Source organism: Emys orbicularis, chromosome 9 (assembly GCF_028017835.1).
Source record: "Emys orbicularis isolate rEmyOrb1 chromosome 9, rEmyOrb1.hap1, whole genome shotgun sequence".
Lineage (NCBI taxonomy): Eukaryota > Metazoa > Chordata > Testudines > Emydidae > Emys > Emys orbicularis.
In genome coordinates, this window is record NC_088691.1 from 74,444,720 (window position 1) to 74,462,141 (window position 17,422).

Genomic DNA, 17,422 nt, shown 5'->3' on the forward strand with positions numbered 1-17,422 from the left:
TTCAATAATTTCCATATATTTAACAAGTTAAATTTTAAAAAGTGTTTACATAAATAGTTGCTCTCTATAATGGCTATTTGTTTTTCTTTTTTATCACTGACTCAAACTCTGTGCTAAATCTACAAGGGAGGTGGACAGGGTAGAATGTAGATGGAGAAAGAAGGTATCTTTAATCTGGTATACTAGCACAGGAATAGGCAGGCTGCATGTGCAAAATTGGGCAGAGGGTAAGGCAGGTACATGGGAGGGGGACAGGTGAAAGAAAACAGAATGGGACTGTATAAAAAGCTATGAGGCACAAGCATAACTTCTTTCACAGTTTGTTGCACAATGAACCCCCTTCCCCATGTTTGTTTTTGTTTATCTAGACCAGGGGTAGGCAACCTATGGCACGTGTGCCGAAGGTGGCACGCGAGCTGATTTTCAGTGGCACTCACACTGCCCGGGTCCTGGCCACCGGTCTGGGGGGCTCTGCATTTTAATTTAATTTTAAATGAAGCTTCTTAAACATTTAAAAAACCTTATTTACTTTATATACAACAATAGTTTAGTTATATATTATAGACTTATAGAAAGAGACCTTCTAAAAATGTTAACGTGTATTACTGGCACGCGAAACCTTTAATTAGAGTGAATAAATGAAGAGTCGGCACACCATTTCTGAAAGGTTGCCTACCCCTGATCTAGACTAAGATTGATGGGCAGAGAATGTGTCTTTTATATGTTCTGAGAGATCCCTAGTACATTTTGGATGCTATATAAATAAATAATAAAATAACAATCCACCAACACTAACATTCCTGCACTAGTTTTCTTTTTCAAGCATGTAATCGGAAAAGTGAAAGCAGCACTAATACATACAAGAGAGATTTGGGAATTATGCTGTAGGATTTCACACTTAATTGGTGCAGGAAGACAGGGAATCCTTTAACACAACTAGCTCGGATGACTTCATGGGGACTCTGTAGTGCCCAATGGTAAACACATTTTCTCCAATCCAAACATATGTTTTTTGGGAACAGAGACAGAAGGAATACACAGTGTGACTGAGTTTGAGGTGCTATGGAGGAGAAGAGGGAGAAAAAACAAAACAAAAATCAAACATTACATAAGGCTTTGAATACTATTAATTCTTTGTTGTTGCCAATAGGATAGAAAGAACAAGACAAACTGGTGGAAAGAAAATATACTGTAGAAATATGAGACAATTTCTTTAAGGCAATTAATACAAGGCACACCTATGTCTCAGGTTTCGCAAACAGACTTAATATGCTATGGTTTATATACACCATTCCTTCTGTTTTAATCTTTGCTCTCTCATTTAAATAAGCTATTTTTTTCCCCTCATGCAGTGTTAACCTAGCCATATTGTTCTCATATTAGGCTATGTTTTAGTCATGGGTATTTTTAGTAAAAGTCATGGACAGGTCACCGGCCGTAAACAAAAATTCATGGGCTCAGTGACCTGTTCATGACTTTTACTAAAAATACCCACTATGACTAAAACTTGGGTGGCGGTGCTTGGGGGGGAGGAGGCGGTCCGGGGGCGCTGCGGGTGCTGGGGGTGGTGACCCGGGACCCACGCTGGGGGGGAGGGGAGAGGAGGCGGTCCGGGGGCACTGAGGGTGCTGGGGGAGGTGACCCGGGACCCGCGCTGGTGCTGGGGGTGTTGGTGGGGTTTCCTACCGGCTCTGTTCCTGCAGCTCCTAGGTGGCAGAGGCAGGGGCTCCTCCGCTGATCCCACCACAAGCATAGCCAATGGGAGCTGCGGGGGCAGGCAGCGCTCAGCACAAAGACGCCCCTCCGCCACCTAGGAGCTTCAGGGGGCCCCCCCACCCCAGGTAAGCACGCCACACACACCCCTGCCCCTAGCCCTGAGCCCCCTCCCACACTCCCAAACTGCTGCTGCTGGCCGCTCAGGCAGCCCCTGGTCAACACCAGCTGCTGCAGAAGTCACAGAAAGTCACGGAATCCGTGACTTCCATGACCTCCGTGACAAACTTGCAGCCTTAACAATTAACACAGGCCATAAAACAAAGGTATACGGTGTGGCCAAGTTAACATTGTAAGAAACTTCTTCCCCAAACCTTACTACTGCATCAACTCTATTTTTACCATTTAACATGCTTATACATGTTCAGAGGTGTTCCTCTAATAATTCCATATTTGTAGGTGACACAGTCCTTGCAGAAGCTGTTTGGTGATGTATTGGTATCTAAAGAGACAACTAACGCACTTACTACTAAAAAGAGAGATAGACTTGGGAGTCCTTATAAATCATAAAGAAACCAGCTAGCTTGGAAGACTGAGCCAAAAGAAATCTGATGAGGTTCAACAAGGACAAGTGCAGAGTCCTACACTTAGGATGGAAGAATCCCATGCACTGCTACAGGCTAGGAACCGACTGGCTAAGCGGCAGTTCTGCAGAAAGGGACCTGGGGATTACAGTGGATGAGAAGCTGGATATGAGTCAACAGTGTGCCCTTGTTGCCAAGAAGGCTAATGGCCTATTGGGCTGCATTAGTAGGAGAACTGCCAGAAGATCGAGGGACGTGATTATTCCCCTCTATTCAGCACTGGTGAGGCCACATTTGGAGTACTGCATCCAGTTTTGGGCCCTCCACTACAGAAAGGATGTGGAGAAATTGGAGACAGGCCAGAGGAGGGCAACGAGAACGATTAGGGGGCTGGGGCACATGACTTACAAGAAGAGGCTGAGGGAACTGGGCTCATTTAGACTGCAGAAGAGTGAGGGGGGGATTTGATAGCAGCCTCCAACTACTTGAAGGAGGGTTCGAAAGAGGATGGAGCTAGGCTGTTCCCAGTGGTGGCAGATGACAGAGCAAGAAGCAATGGTCTCAAATTGCAGTGGCGGAGGTCTAGGTTGGATATTAGGAAAAACTATTTCATTAAGAGGGTGGTGAAGCACTGGAATGGGTTACCTAGCAAGGTGGTGGAATCTCCATCCTTAGAGGTTTTTAAGGCCCGGCTTGACAAAGCCCTGACTGGGATGATTTAGTTGGGGTTGGTCCTGCTTTGAGCAGGGGGTTGGACTAGATGACCTCCTGAGGTCTCTTCCAACCCTAATCTTCTATGATAGCTTTCTGGCACTTTAAACGCCTCCTCTCAAATGCAACATATGGCTGGAAAGAGATACAGATTTGAGGATTTGGTTGGCCAGTTCACTGTTCTCTATTGTGTCAGACTGACTGGATATTCATGGATACAACATTGCACCAGTTCACATTCAGAAGATTACCCATACAATCATATGGGCTAGAATCTTCAGTGAAATTTTATGTTGAACATAAGTTGATAGGTAAGGCCTGGTACATACCAAGTTATGCTTCCTGTTTGTCACTAGCAAATGGATTTATGAAGCCCATATGAAAGGAACAGCAATGTATATGCAGCATATTAAATACACAAATGTGCAATCATAGAAGAGCTCTAATATGGTATCCATACTTACAGAAACTATTTGCAATCTGTTGGCTCAGATCTAGAAGATCTGAGCTGAAAGGAGACAGCTTGAAAGAAGAGTCATCAGAATGGCCATATATCCATGGCAGAGATAACATTCCACATACATTTTCAAGAATCTGATCATTAAGATGGCTCTTCCCTAGGGAAAACCCACATAAAACCATATTTGTTAGTCTACATGGCTTACAAAATGGATGTGTATATTATACTTTATTTAGTTACAGAGTAGAATACATTATATTTTCCTAAAGAGAAGTATAGTACCAATCCACCCATGTTATCAGAATTCTGCATTTTAGAAATGAAACAGTAAAGCAATTATGTATTAGAGCAAAACATTCTAAAGTTATGTGAAAAAGTACCATCTACAAAGTTCATTTCTTAGGCACAGTCACTGTCCACACATCGGTTTTGGCCAAAGAAGAAGAGAGACAACAGAAGCACACACAAATGAAAAAGGAAACAGTTTATTAGTTTTCAAGACGGATGCATTCCACAAAGAAAAGTCTTCCCACAACCTCCCAGTTGATGAAACTGCCTTTAATGCAACTAGGATTCCTATTGTGTACAGTAACTCCTCACTTAAAGTCGTCCCGGTTAACGTTGTTTCGTTGCTGATCAATTAGGGAACATGCTCATTTACAGTTGTGCAATGCTCCCTTCGAACGTCATTTGGCAGCCTCCTGCTTTGTCCACTGCTTGCAGGAAGAGCAGCCCGCTGGAGCTAGCTGGTGGGGGCATATAACCAGGGTGGACCGGCAGCCCCCCTATCAGCTCCCCACTCCCCTAAGTTCCCTGTGCAGCAGTCGCCCAGCAGGCTATCAATCGGCAGTTCAGCTGTCCCTCCCCCCACTGCCATGTGCTGCTCCTGCCCTCTGCCTTGGAGCTGCTCCCCAAGCCTCCTGCTTACTGGGGGGGGGAGGAGAAGGGGGAGGGCTAATGTCAGGGTGTCCCCCTGCTCCTACACCCTGCTTACCCCTTCTCCATATAGAGCAGGGTGGGGACACGGACGGAGAGAGACAGAGAGAGCTAGGGGCAGCAGCTGCTGTCTCAACTTCCTGATCCACTTAAAAAGACAATGCACTTAAGAGTGGGTCAGCTTACTTAAAGGGGCAGTGTGCATTTCTCTCTCCCACACACAAGGTGCGTGTCTGTCTCTGTCTGCTATGCTGTCTCCCCTCCCCTCCACTCCTGCTGCCTTTAACAACGTGTTAACCCTTGAGGGCTCAGCCGAGTGCTAGTTCATCAAGGCATTCCCTGGGAAATACCCCACCCTCTGACTACACCACCTCAACCAAGCTTCACAATCATCATAGCTGTGAACAGTATTAAATTGTTTGTTTAAAACGTTGTGTGTGTGTGTGTCTGTGCCTGTTGAAAAAAATTTCCCTGGAACCTAACCTCCCCATTTACATTAATTCTTATGGGGAAATTGGATTCGCTTAACATCGTTTCGCTTAAAGTCGCATTTTTCAGGAACATAACTACAACGTTAAGCGAGGAGTTACTGTACATTGAAAAGTGGAGCATTAAGCTCAGGCACAAAGTCTAAACTTTAATAAATTCATCCATCACAACAAACCAGCCAACTTCTATCTGCATTTTTAAGTTTATCAAGTATCAGAATTCAGCAAAGAGCTTTTAATTTCAACAGCTTCTCACCTTGCATATAAAATAAAGCATCAAAGATTTTCACTATTCTGTCAATCACTGGCTCCAGGTTAGCAATCTGAGCAGTAGACGCTAAAAGGTTCCTGCAGACTGTCACTACTCTCACAACGAAGTCAGAAGAAATCCAGATCAGTTGTAAATTCACCTCAGAATCTGAAGACCAAGCAGCATTACGTTTATGACTGCTTAAGCTACACATATGAGCAACTTTATGATCCATGCTATTAAAGAAAAAGATTTAGAAATCATGTGAACGTTGTAATGTTGTGAGTTTTTTCTAAATTATAACCAAAAGTCTATCTATGAAAACACTCCTATTCAAAATGCAGGCAGCTTTCCTGCAGTTGCATGCAGATACAGTAACTCCCCACTTAACGTCCTCTCGCTTAACGTTGTTTCGATTTTAGGTCCCTGCTCAATTACAGAACATGCTCCATTTAAAGTTGTGCAATGCTTCGCTATAACGCCATTTGGCTGCCTGCTTTGTCCACAGCTGGCAGCCCCCCATCAGCTCCCCTATGCTTCCCCCCCCCACAGCGCCTCCCACCGGCCAGCAGACCCCATGGATCAGCGCCTTCCGCCTCCTCCCCCCGCCTCCTACCCGCGGCAATCAGCTGGCTTTTGGTGTTCAGGAGGGAGGGGAGAGGAGTGAGGATTCAGCGCGGCGGCTCCCCCTTCCTCCCTTGCCTCCTGAACGCCGCGGTCAGGAGGCAGGGGAGGGAGGGGGGAGCCTACGCGTCAAGTTCTCGCTCCTCCCCCCTCCCTCCTGCCCCCTGAATGTCGCAAGCCAGCTGATTTCCGCGGGCAGGAGGGAGGAGCGAGGATGCGGCACATCTCCCTCCTCTGCTTCCTACCCGCAGCAATCAGCTGGCTTGCGGTATTCAGGAGGCAGGGGAGGGAGGGGGAGTCTGTACTCCGTGTCCTCGCTCCTCCCTCCACCCCCCTGAATTCTGCAAGCCAGCTGATTGCCGCGGGCAGGAGGCAGGAGAGGGAGAAGCGAGGATGTGGCGTGCGGAGTAAAGGGGGAGGGAGGGAAGAAGAGGCAGGTTAACGGTGGGGGCTTGGGGGAAGGGGTGGCGTGGGCGGGCCAAGGGTTGAGCCCCTAGCCCCTGGTGCTTGCAGAGTAGGGGAAGCTGACGCTGCTGAGCAACGTGCATCTCCTAGCCTACAGCACCTTCAGCCTCCTTGCCTGCCTCATTGTCTCCAGTGCCAGTGGGCTGTGCCTGTGTGGGGTAAGGCGGGGGCACCTCCCAACTATTGTACTGTACTGTATGGCAAAATAATTTTCCTGGAACCTAACCCCCCCATTTACATTAATTCTTATGGGGAAATTGGATTCGCTTAACATCGTTTCACTTAAAGTCGCATTTTTCAGGAACATAACTACAACGTTAAGTGAGGAGTTACTATATGTACACAGGTAATCTTATAGATGTTACATAAGTTTACAAAGGCGTAATTACACATTTACAAGACACCAGTAGATAGATGGTCAACTTGGTACTTTTACCTGTTAGAATTCTGAGAACAATGAACAGTACACAGGGCAGCTAGTCGTAGTACTACTGCAATCCCTTCTACAATGTGAAGAATGTCTGATGTCAGAGCATCTTGCTCCAGGAGAAATACTAAGGAGGCAGCTTTCTTGTTTATTGCATTCCACAGCATGCTCTTCATTTTCATGTTCACGGGACTAAGCCTGTAATTAACCACATTATTTTTTAAAAGTATTCGTTCAGCAACATACAATTCCTTGTAAATGATGCTAGAACTAACCAGTTTTGGAGGTAGGAATGTAGCTGTAGAAAAATGACTACTTAATTCTTATATTTTGAGTGAACCCAAAAAAACAACAAACAACTTCAGAAGCATAAATTAATATTAATTCATGAGGAATAAAGCTTTGGTCAATTATTCTTGAAAAAGTCAGCCACACATGAAGAGCTGTAGAAGACGCAATCATCTTTTCTAAAAGTGTTATCATGGGTCAAAGATGTAACTAACTGAGAAAACAGAACAATGGAGTGCTTTAATGTTGCCCCTTGGGTGAGATGGGTTTTTGATGGTCTCTTTTGTCCATTAATTGCAACATCAGGATCTAAAACGTGATCATTCAATTCTACAAATAACGAGTAAGTTTAAATAGGAATAAAACTGTATTCGTTTTTAAAATTACGAATATCTACACAAATATTTTTAAAGTGAAAATGAAATACATGTGGATTATATATTATGATGGAGTATTTCGGATTCCAGAACAAATATGACTGGGTTATATGTTGTGTTTTGTGTGGCTTACACAAACTCACATAAAAACTATGAAACAGACAATTTTAAAATATTACATACTCTCTATTTTGCTATTTTAATGTATAGCTATACAAAAAATCAAAGGTTGTTTGATGTTGATGTATTAAGCAACAAATGGTATCCTTTTTTATTTTAAATTAAATTTGGCAAATAATGATTTAATCCATAAAATGATCTCTGGATATTTATACTTTGAAAAATAAAATTGAAAAAAGTAGATCCAATGCAAGTGTTGCATTGTAAGATGCCAAGAAGAATTACATTAAATGCAACTATTTCACCATCCAGTTAACTGGCAAGATCTAACCAAACTGCTATAGAAGATAGTTATTGAATAAATATCATACGCTGCTGGCACCGGTGATTTCTTTGGATGCTTCATTGATAGACTTAGTCGTTGCTTTTTTTCTGGAATTTCATCACTACTGCTGCTCCATCCATCTGTATCAGAGGTATCCAGCTGGTTCTGACACTGAAGCTCCTGAATGATTTCCAGCCCTTCTGTTTTTAATGCTGCATAAAGTGGACTCACCAGATACTACAACAGACAAATGTGCACACACACAAAAGTAGTATTAAGTATGCTGTTTCTTGTTTTGTCAAGAGAGATGGGGAGGTGGCAATATTTTGTACAAACGTTTCACAAGTTTATGTCAGCTCCAGAAAGCGGAAAAAACTCCTGTACAAGAATCTGATTCCACAAACACTTATACACATGGAAAATTAATTTACAAGAGTAATCCCACTGAACTCTATAAAACTACATAGAAGTACTTATGTGAATAAGTGTTTTCATGCCTCTCAGTTATGTGTCAAAAGCTTTCATATACCAATGCAGCTTTCTGTGCTCTTTTCTGAGAGTGGACTGCTATTGCTAGTTCTCTTTCATTCACATTATATAGCCATTAGTCAGGATTATCCATTCAGTCTGTTTTATTCCCTTATTTTAGCTATACAATAAATATCAGGGAAACATGTTACTTCTATGCCATTTATTTTTGTACTCTACTTAGGTTTAGAAACCAACTTTGCACAGAGACCTTGAAAATCCAGCACGGGTTTCCTGCTTGCTAGACTACAGTGCTGGAGGTAGTCTTTATCTAGTCAGGTAATTTTACCAGGGTTGTATGAAATTGTTATCTGCTCCTGTATACTGTTATCCTGTCCTGTCATAAACTACATAGATATCTGTAGCCTCTCCTAAATTTCACAGAATTTTTTAATAAGTTCAATAAGATTCCCCCAACCACCATACAAACACATCAGTAGCATCTTGGCTGGAAGAAACATTATCTAATTTCTCAATCTTTTACATATAACTAAAGATGACCAATCTGCATTCATTAAAAACAACCTATTTATTAATAGAACTCAAAAAATGTGCTAGACACTTTAAAGTGTAAATAGAGATACACTGTACATTCTTCAGGACAGGGACAATCTTGAGCCTCAATTCTACATTATGATGTGTGTGGGCAAGACCCTGTATCTGCCTGGAGCTCCACTGGCTTCATGTGGCTCCATGCAGGCATAAAGGTCCACCCACACACATCACATAGCAGAATCAGGGCCTGAATTTAGATATTATATAATTACAGAAACAGAAAGAAGGACATGATTTACCCGTAACCCAATAATCTACCTTAAGGCATTTCTGAAACACTTAGTTTCTAGGTATTCTTCCTTACATAGATGGATTACAAAAACAACAAATATTTTTTCAGATTAACCTACCTCTTGTTCTTCTTGACTTCCAACTACATCAACAAAAATTCCGCAGATGGTACAGATATGGGCCTTTCTTACTTCTAAAGCAGATTCATATCCAGCTGGAACAAACTTCAGAAAATACTGAAGTATGTGACACAAAGCAGCTTTCAACTTTTCAGACTTAAGCTGTCTAAGCACATCAGCTTCAAACAGTGCTCGAAGCTTCTCTAACAGCATATTTAGGTAGACAGGTTCAATATTTACATAAGAATCTGTTTCAAAAGGAAATAATGTCCTCACCAAGCGTAACAGTGGTTCTCCAAAGAGTTCTAATTTTCCAACATCCATTTCAAGTACTGACTGTAAGATTCCAAAAAAGACTGTGAAGAAAATGCCAGCAGGCTGTTCTGGTGGCCCTCCTAATTGGATCAATTTTATTAAAAGGTTCAAGGCTAAAGCTTTAATTTTTGGTCTACCATACTCCAACAGTGAGCAACCTATCCCCCACAGAATAAGGTCCTCTCTTGCAAAAAACACATCAGAAACAATGTCAATCAGAATGGTCATTAATGTAATTTCCAAACATTCCACATCATGCATGCCCATCAATTGTAACGTGGCTGAGGTTAAATAACCTAGATTTTCATTTGTGTTGCTTAAAAATCTGTTTACCACCACTGGCCAGGCTAACAAGTTCCTCTGAAGCTGCCTCTGTATATTTCTTTCATGCAAGAAAATTAGATCTTGGAAAAGTTGCAGTAAATCCTTTGTCAGCACCTCAAAAACAGTGCAGCTTTTCACTTTAAAAAGCAACAGGAGAGAGCAGATGACGTCACAGATGTTCTTGTGTAACACATGGCAGTTTGGAGCTGCAGCAATTCGCAGAAGCCTTGTTATAATCCAATTACTAAATTCTAAATAGAAAAAGAAAAACACACACAAAAGAAATATTGTGATTCATATGCTACAGGATTTACTCTTTAGAGAAAACTATACAAATAATGTTTCACTAACAACTATACTTAACCCTCACACCCCACCAAAGATGAGATGAATATAATTAGCCACAATAAATTGTATTAGGGTGTCCAAAATACCCATCTCATGCCACAGCCCATGGCTGACAGCCTATTCCAGCACAGTTTCCTTCTTTCACTATGGCTACTCTAAGCCCTGGTCTATACTATGAGTTTAGGTCGAATTTAGCAGCGTTACATCGATTTAACCCTGCACCCGTCCACACGACGAAGTTTTTTCGACTTAAAGGACCCTTAAAATCGATTTCTGTACTTCTCCCCCGACGAGGGGATTAGCACTGAAATTGACCTTGCCGGGTCAAATTTGGGGTAGTGTGGTCACAATTCGACGGTATTGGCCTCCGGGAGCTATCCCAGACTGCTCCATTGTGACCGCTCTGGACAGCGCTCTCAACTCAGATGCACTGGCCAGGTAGACAGGAAAAGGCCCGCGAACTTTTGAATCTCATTTCCTGTTTGACCAGTGTGGCAATCTGCAGGTGAGTGCAGATCTCATCAGCAAAGGTGACCATGATGTAGTCCCAGAATCGCAAAAGAGCCCCAGCATGGACCGAATGGGAGGTACGGGATCTGATCGCTGTATGGGGAGACAAATCCATGCTATCAGAACTCCGTTCCAAAAGACGAAATGCCCAAACATTTGAAAAAATCTCCAAGGGCATGAAGGACAGAGGCTATAACAGGGACCTGCAGCAGTGCCGCGTGAAACTTAAGGAGCTGAGGCGAGCCTACCAAAAAACCAGAGAGACAAACGGCCGCTCCGGGTCAGAGCCCCAGACATGTCGCTTCTATGATGAGCTGCATGCCATTCTAGGAGATGCCCCTACAACAACCCCACACCTGTGCTTTGACTCCGTCAATGGAGTAGCACGCAACAGGGATGCGGGTTTTGGGGACGAGGAAGATGATGAGGAGGCTGAAGATAGCTCACAGCTAGCAAGCGGAGAAACCGTTTTCCCCGACAGCCAGGAACTGTTTCTCACCCTGGACCTGGAGTCAGTACCCCCTGAACCCACCTAAGGCTGCCTCCCGGACCCGCCAGGCGGAGAAGGGACCTCTGGTGAGCGTACCTTTGTAAATATTATACCTGGTTTAAAAGTAAGCGTGTTTAATGATTAATTTGCCCTGGCATTCTGTCCAGGTCAGCTACTGGAAAAGTCTGTTAACGTGTCTGGGGATGGAGCGGAAATCCTCCAGGGACATCTCCATAAAGCTCTCCTGGATGTACTCCCAAAGCCTTTGCAAAAGGTTTCTGGGGAGGGCAGCCTTATTCCGTACTCCATGGTAGGACACTTTACCACGCCAGGCCAGTGGCACATAGTCTGGAATCATTGCATAACACAGCGTATGGTCCCGGTATTTGCTGGCATTCAAACAACATCCGTTCTTTATCTCTCTGTGTTATCCTCAGGAGAGTGATATAATTCATGGTCACCTGGTTGAAATAGGGTGATTTTATTAAGGGGACATTCAGAGGTGCCCGTTCCTGCTGGGCTGTTTGCCTGTGGCTGAACAGAAATGTTCCCACACTGTTAGTGGGGGGAGGGGTGAAGCGATCATCCCAGAGAATTGGGTGTGGGGGGGGGGTTAGTTGGGTTTGTGATGCACGTTAACCCGAAAACCGCAGCCCCTCCTTTTAAATTGCCAACCCATTTTAAATAAAGAGTCTACCCATTGTTCTCTAAAATGTCTTTTTAACTACCACTCTCCCTTTTTTTCCCTCCACCAGCTGCTGATGTTTCAACGCTCACACTATCTTCTCCTTCCCAGAGGCTAGCGAAGATTAGAAGGTGAAAAAAACACACTCGCAATGAAATGTTCTCTGAGCTCATGCAGTCCTCCCACACTGAAAGAGCCCAGCAGAATGCGTGGAAGCAGACAATGTCAGAGTCCAGGAAAGCACAATATGAACGCGAGGACAGGTGGCGGGCTGAAGATGATAGATGGCCTTCTGTCACCAAGCTGATGCAAGAGGCAATGCTGAGGCTACTGGAGGAACAAACTGATATGCTCCAGCGTATGGCTGAGGTTCAGGAAAGGCAGCATGAGCACAGACCACCGCTACAGCCCCTGTGTAACCAACCGCCCTCCTCCCCAAGTTCCATAGCCTCCTCACCCAGATGCCCAAGAACGTGGTGGGGGAGCCTCCAGGCACCCAACCACTCCACCCCAGAGGACTGCCCAAGCAACAGAAAGCTGGCATTCAATAAGTTTTAAAGTGCAGTGTGGCCTTGTCCTTCCCTCCTTCCCCACCCCACCCGGTGCTTCCCTCCTCCCCCACCCCTCCAGGGCTACCTTGGCAGTTATCCCCCTATTTGTGTGATGAATTAATAAAGAATGCATGAATGTGAAGCAACAATGACTTTATTGCCTCTGCAAGCGGTGATTAAAGGGGGGGGGGAGGGTGGTTAGCTTACAGGGAAGTAGAGTGAACCAAGGGGGGCGGGGGGAGTTCATCAAGGAGAAACAAACAGAACTTTCACACTGTAGCCTGGCCAGTCATGAAACTGGTTTTCAAAGCTTCTCTGATGCGCACCGCGCACTCCTGTACTCTGCTAACCGCCCTGGTGTCTGGCTGCGCGTAATCAGTGGCCAGGCAATTTGCCTCAACCTCCCACCCCGCCATAAACGTCTCCCCCTTACTCTCACAGATATTGTGGAGCGCACAGCAAGCAGTAATCACAATGGGAATATTGGTTTCGCTGAGGTCTATCCGAGTCAGTAAACTGTGCCAGAGCGCTTTTAAATGTCCAAATGCACATTCTACCACCATTCTGCACTTGCTCAGCCTATAGTTGAACAGCTCCTGACTACTGTCCAGGCTGCCTGTGTATGGCTTCATGAGCCATGGCATTAAGGGGTAGGCTCGGTCCCCAAAGATAACTACAGGCATTTCAACATCCCCAACGGTTATTTTCTGGTCTGGGAAGAAAGTCCCTTGCTGCAGCTTTTGAAACAGACCAGAGTTCCTGAAGATGCAAGCATCATGTACCTTTCCCGGCCATCCCACGTTGATGTTGGTGAAACGTCCCTTGTGATCCACCAGTGCTTGCAGCACTATTGAAAAGTACCCCTTTCAGTTTATGTACTCGCTGCCTTGGTGCTCCGGTGCCAAGATAGGGATATGGGTTCCGTCTATCGCCCCACCACAGTTAGGGAATCCCATTGCAGCAAAGCCATCCACTATGACCTGCACATTTCCCAGAGTCACTACCCTTGTTATCAGCAGCTCTTTGATTGCGTTGGCTACTTGGATCACAGCAGCCCCCACAGTAGATTTGCCCACTCCAAATTGATGCCCGACTGACCGGTAGCTGTCTGGCATTGCAAGCTTCCACAGGGATATTGCCACTCACTTGTGAACTGTGAGGGCTGCTCTCATCTTGGTATTCTTGCGCTTCAGGGCAGGGGAAAGCAAATCACAAAGTTCCATGAAAGTGCCCTTACACATGCGAAAGTTTCGCAGCCACTGGGAATTGTCCCAGACATGCAACACTATGCGGTCCCACCAGTCTGTGCTTGTTTCCCAGGTCCAGAATCGGCGTTCCATGGCATGAACCTGCCCCATTAGCACCATGATGTCCACATTGCCGGGGCCCATACTTTGAGAGAAGTCTGTGTCCATGTCCTCATCACTCTCGTCACCATGCTACCGTCGCCTCCTCGCCTGGTTTTGCTTTTGCAGATTCTGCATATACTGCAGGATAATGCGCGTAGTGTTTACAGTGCTCATAATTGCGGCAGTGGTCTGAGCGGGCTCCATGCTTGCCGTGCTATGGCGTCTGCACTGAAAAAAGGCGCGAAACGATTGTCTGCCGCTGCTCTGACGGAGGGAGGGGCGACTTGGCTTACAGGAAATTAAAATCAACAAAGGGGGTGGGTTTGCATCAAGGAGAAACACACACAACTGTCCCCTCAAGGATTGAACTCAAAACCCTGGGTTCAGCACACCAATGCTCAAACCACTGAGCTATCCCTCCCACCACTATTCAGGGAGGGAGGGAGGAGCAAATGAATACAAAACAAATCTGGTCTCTTTCTTGTTTTGATCCATTCCATCTCTCTTATACATCTTAGGCTGGCAGCAGACTGTGCAGTACAACTGCTAGTCATCGTCATCTCCTGGGTGCTCGCCAGAAGACGGTGCAGTACGACTGCAGGCAGGACTGAATCTCCATGAGACGAAACTTAAAAAGAGAATGACCTGGAGTCACTCCCATTTATGTCCAGGTGCCCCTGACAGACCTCACCGAGGTCTGCCAGGATCACCCATGTCTGCCCAGGTGCCCCGACCGACCTCACCGAGGTCAGCTAAAAGAGCACCCAGGAGACGACGATGATGGCTACCAGTCGTAATGCACCATCTGCTGCCAAAAGGCAATGAGCTGCTGCTGTGTAGCAATGCAGTGCCACGTCTGCCAGCACCCAGGAGACGTACGGTGACGGTGAGCTGAGCGGGCTCCATGCTTGCCGTGGTATGGCGTCTGCACAGGTAACCCAGGAAATAAGGCTTGAAATGATTGTCTGCCGTTGCTTTCACGGAGGGAGGGAGGGACGGGGGACGGGGGGGGGGGGGGGGGGGGGCTGACGACATGTACCCAGAACCATCCGCGACAATGTTTTTGACCCATCAGGCATTGGGAGCTCAACCCAGAATTCCAATGGGCGGCGGAGACTGCGGGAATTGTGGAATAGCTACCACAGTGCAACACTCCGGAAGTCGACGCTAGCCTTGGTACTGTGGATGCACTCCGCCGAGTTAATGGTCTTAATGGTCTTGAGTGGGGACACACACAATCGACTGTATAAAATCGATTTCTAAAAAATCAACTTCTATAAATTCGACCTAATTTCGTAGTGTAGACATACCCTAAGTCTTCCCTGCTTCCTCTTAGGCAAGTAGCTAACCTCATCACCCTCACTGCCCACCAGTTTTCAGCAACTAGCCCACTCTTCAGCACAGAGCCATTCTTGATTTCATGTAAGAAAATTTCCATCCCTTAGCCTCTGTTGCAACCGCACCCTGCCTCCATATTGCTTCTTCCAGGAATGGGGCGTTCGCTGAAAAGGATTCAGGAAGAGGAAGTGAATTCCAACTGGAGGAACTGATTTTGGGTCAGGACGCCTGTCTCAATATACACTCCCAACCGCTGCAGATCCTTCTTCTGTCTCTTTGGCACGCCACCTCTTAGCATGCTTGCCAAAACCCAAGAAATTACCACATCTTCAGGATACCTCCCAGATGGGAGCTGGCCACTGTCTTTATGGACAAGCAACAGTGATGAACAAGAGGGTCAGACTCTGTCCTTGGATATGTATTATGCAGTCCACATGTACAGAAATCTAATGCATCATACATTTAAAACAGGCTATCAAATATTCATTTAATTCACAACATGCAAAACAAGCACGTGAAAGAGAGCAAAAATGGGGACGCGGATATTTGTTTAATCTGCTGGGTATAATATTGAAATGTAATAGGTTATTTTCAGTGCTTAAATTAAGCAAAAATGTTTAAGAAAACTCACCTATGCAACTGCACTCAGTTTCCTGGTGATTTTCACTCACATTTACAAACATAAGGGGTGAAGATTTCATGATGTGTTGAATAAAATCAAGGAGCATCACAGAACTTGGCTGAGAATCAGTTTTCTTGACAAGTTCCAAAGCAACTGAAAAGAAAATAAATAGTCCCATTGCTACTGCACCTTAGTAACTTCAAACTTCAAGGAAAGAAACATTTCCATATGGGAACTACTGTAGCGCAACACAATATGGATTTTGTATGGCTACAAATCAGGAGAATATTTCATTATTACGTGCTCACAATATACATATTCTCAACTGTAGATACTGTATGTCACATCAATATATATGAAGAATTCAATTGTACAAAAGATATTTGTCTTAATTACTCATATGGGTACTATCAACGTGTATTAAAATGCAATTCTTTTAATACCACTTATATATACAAACAGTAGAAAATGGCAAACAGTAAGACTTGCTGTTTTTCCCAACCCAAACTTGATGAAAGTTAGAGAAACCCAAGCAGAAAACACAGTAAAAATTATTCTAAGGATGGAAGAAATGTAAGGCCCCTCTCACCACCACCACAGCCTGTTGAATCCAATACATTCAATGAAATAATTAAGAAATCCTGGATTATCCCATAGTTAGCTTGCACAACCAACCAAAAACCTCTAACCCGTCACTACACCATCTCAGATTTTTCTAAATCCTCATGGTTTATAGAAAAAGACCGGGGAGAAGTTATTTATACAAAATTTTCAGGATCAGATAGCAATTAAGTTACCAGAGGATTTATGTGATAATGTCCACGTATTCAGAAGCAACATTCAAAGCAGATTTTTTTTATTAGTAGAAAAACAGTGAGATAGAATAGAAGATCTCAATCACCTCATGTGTCTCAAGAAATAACAAACACATCATAGTGGATGTCACATATGTGCGTGTTACTTACATGACCAGTTCATTAAGCAAAGAGCCATATCTAATCTATTGGATGAGATCATGTCCCTGAAATATCTATTTGTATATCTGCAGCAAAGTTGTTATATAAATACAAGACAAAGGGGATGCATGTATTCCAGAAACAGCAGAGCTTTGTTAATTCCCACTGACAACTAGGAGCTCCACTATGAATTAACAAGTATTAATATTTATTATAACAGCATTCTAAAATTAAAAAATTAACTACAAATATTGACATAAGAACTAATCCTGCAAATCCTTTTTATGTGAATAGGGTCCTACCAATTTCCTGGCCGTGAAAGACATGTCATGGACCGTGAAATCATCCCTTCCCCCATGAAATCTGCTCTCCTTGCTCATGGAAGCCCAGGACTCCTAGCTGATAGTCCAGACACGCTGGGGAGGGACAGGAGTTGCCCTTCCCCTGCATGGCTGTTCTTGGTGGGGAGATCACACCCACCTCCAAAGGCAATGCAGAAATGAGGGTGGTACACCCTCACTCCTGCATTGCAGGAGCCCAAGAGCTGGACTCCAGGCTTCTGTGCCCCCCACCCCTGCATGGCTCCTGCTGCAGTTCCAAGCGCCAAGCTCAGGGATTCCTCCCCCAGTGGCTCCTGCTGGGCTGGGGGCTTCTGCTCCTGGTGGCTGCAGCCGGGGCAGCCCGGGCTCTGGGGTTCTGCACCCCCACCTCGCAACTCCTGCCGCAGCTCCGG

The 17,422-nt window shown here is 44.8% G+C and overlaps 1 protein-coding gene across 2 annotated transcripts in view; it reads right to left on the reverse strand.

Annotated features, from left to right (window-relative positions):
• The window catches only part of ATR (ATR serine/threonine kinase), an 80,182-nt gene that overhangs the window by 60,647 nt on the left and 2,113 nt on the right, over positions 1 to 17,422 (reverse strand). Inside the window, exons 3-10 of one of the 2 annotated variants that reach the window (XM_065410739.1) lie at positions 15,743 to 15,886; positions 9,202 to 10,091; positions 7,826 to 8,005; positions 7,426 to 7,451; positions 6,668 to 6,850; positions 5,149 to 5,342; positions 3,473 to 3,625; positions 862 to 1,060 (exon numbers count right to left, since the gene is read on the reverse strand). In XM_065410739.1, the coding sequence (XP_065266811.1) occupies positions 862 to 1,060; positions 3,473 to 3,625; positions 5,149 to 5,342; positions 6,668 to 6,850; positions 7,426 to 7,451; positions 7,826 to 8,005; positions 9,202 to 10,091; positions 15,743 to 15,886 (1,969 nt within the window). Of the gene's footprint in view, positions 1 to 861; positions 1,061 to 3,472; positions 3,626 to 5,148; positions 5,379 to 6,667; positions 6,857 to 7,425; positions 7,452 to 7,814; positions 8,006 to 9,201; positions 10,092 to 15,742; positions 15,887 to 17,422 lie in introns of both variants that reach the window. The other variant, XM_065410738.1, reaches the window with a different exon arrangement.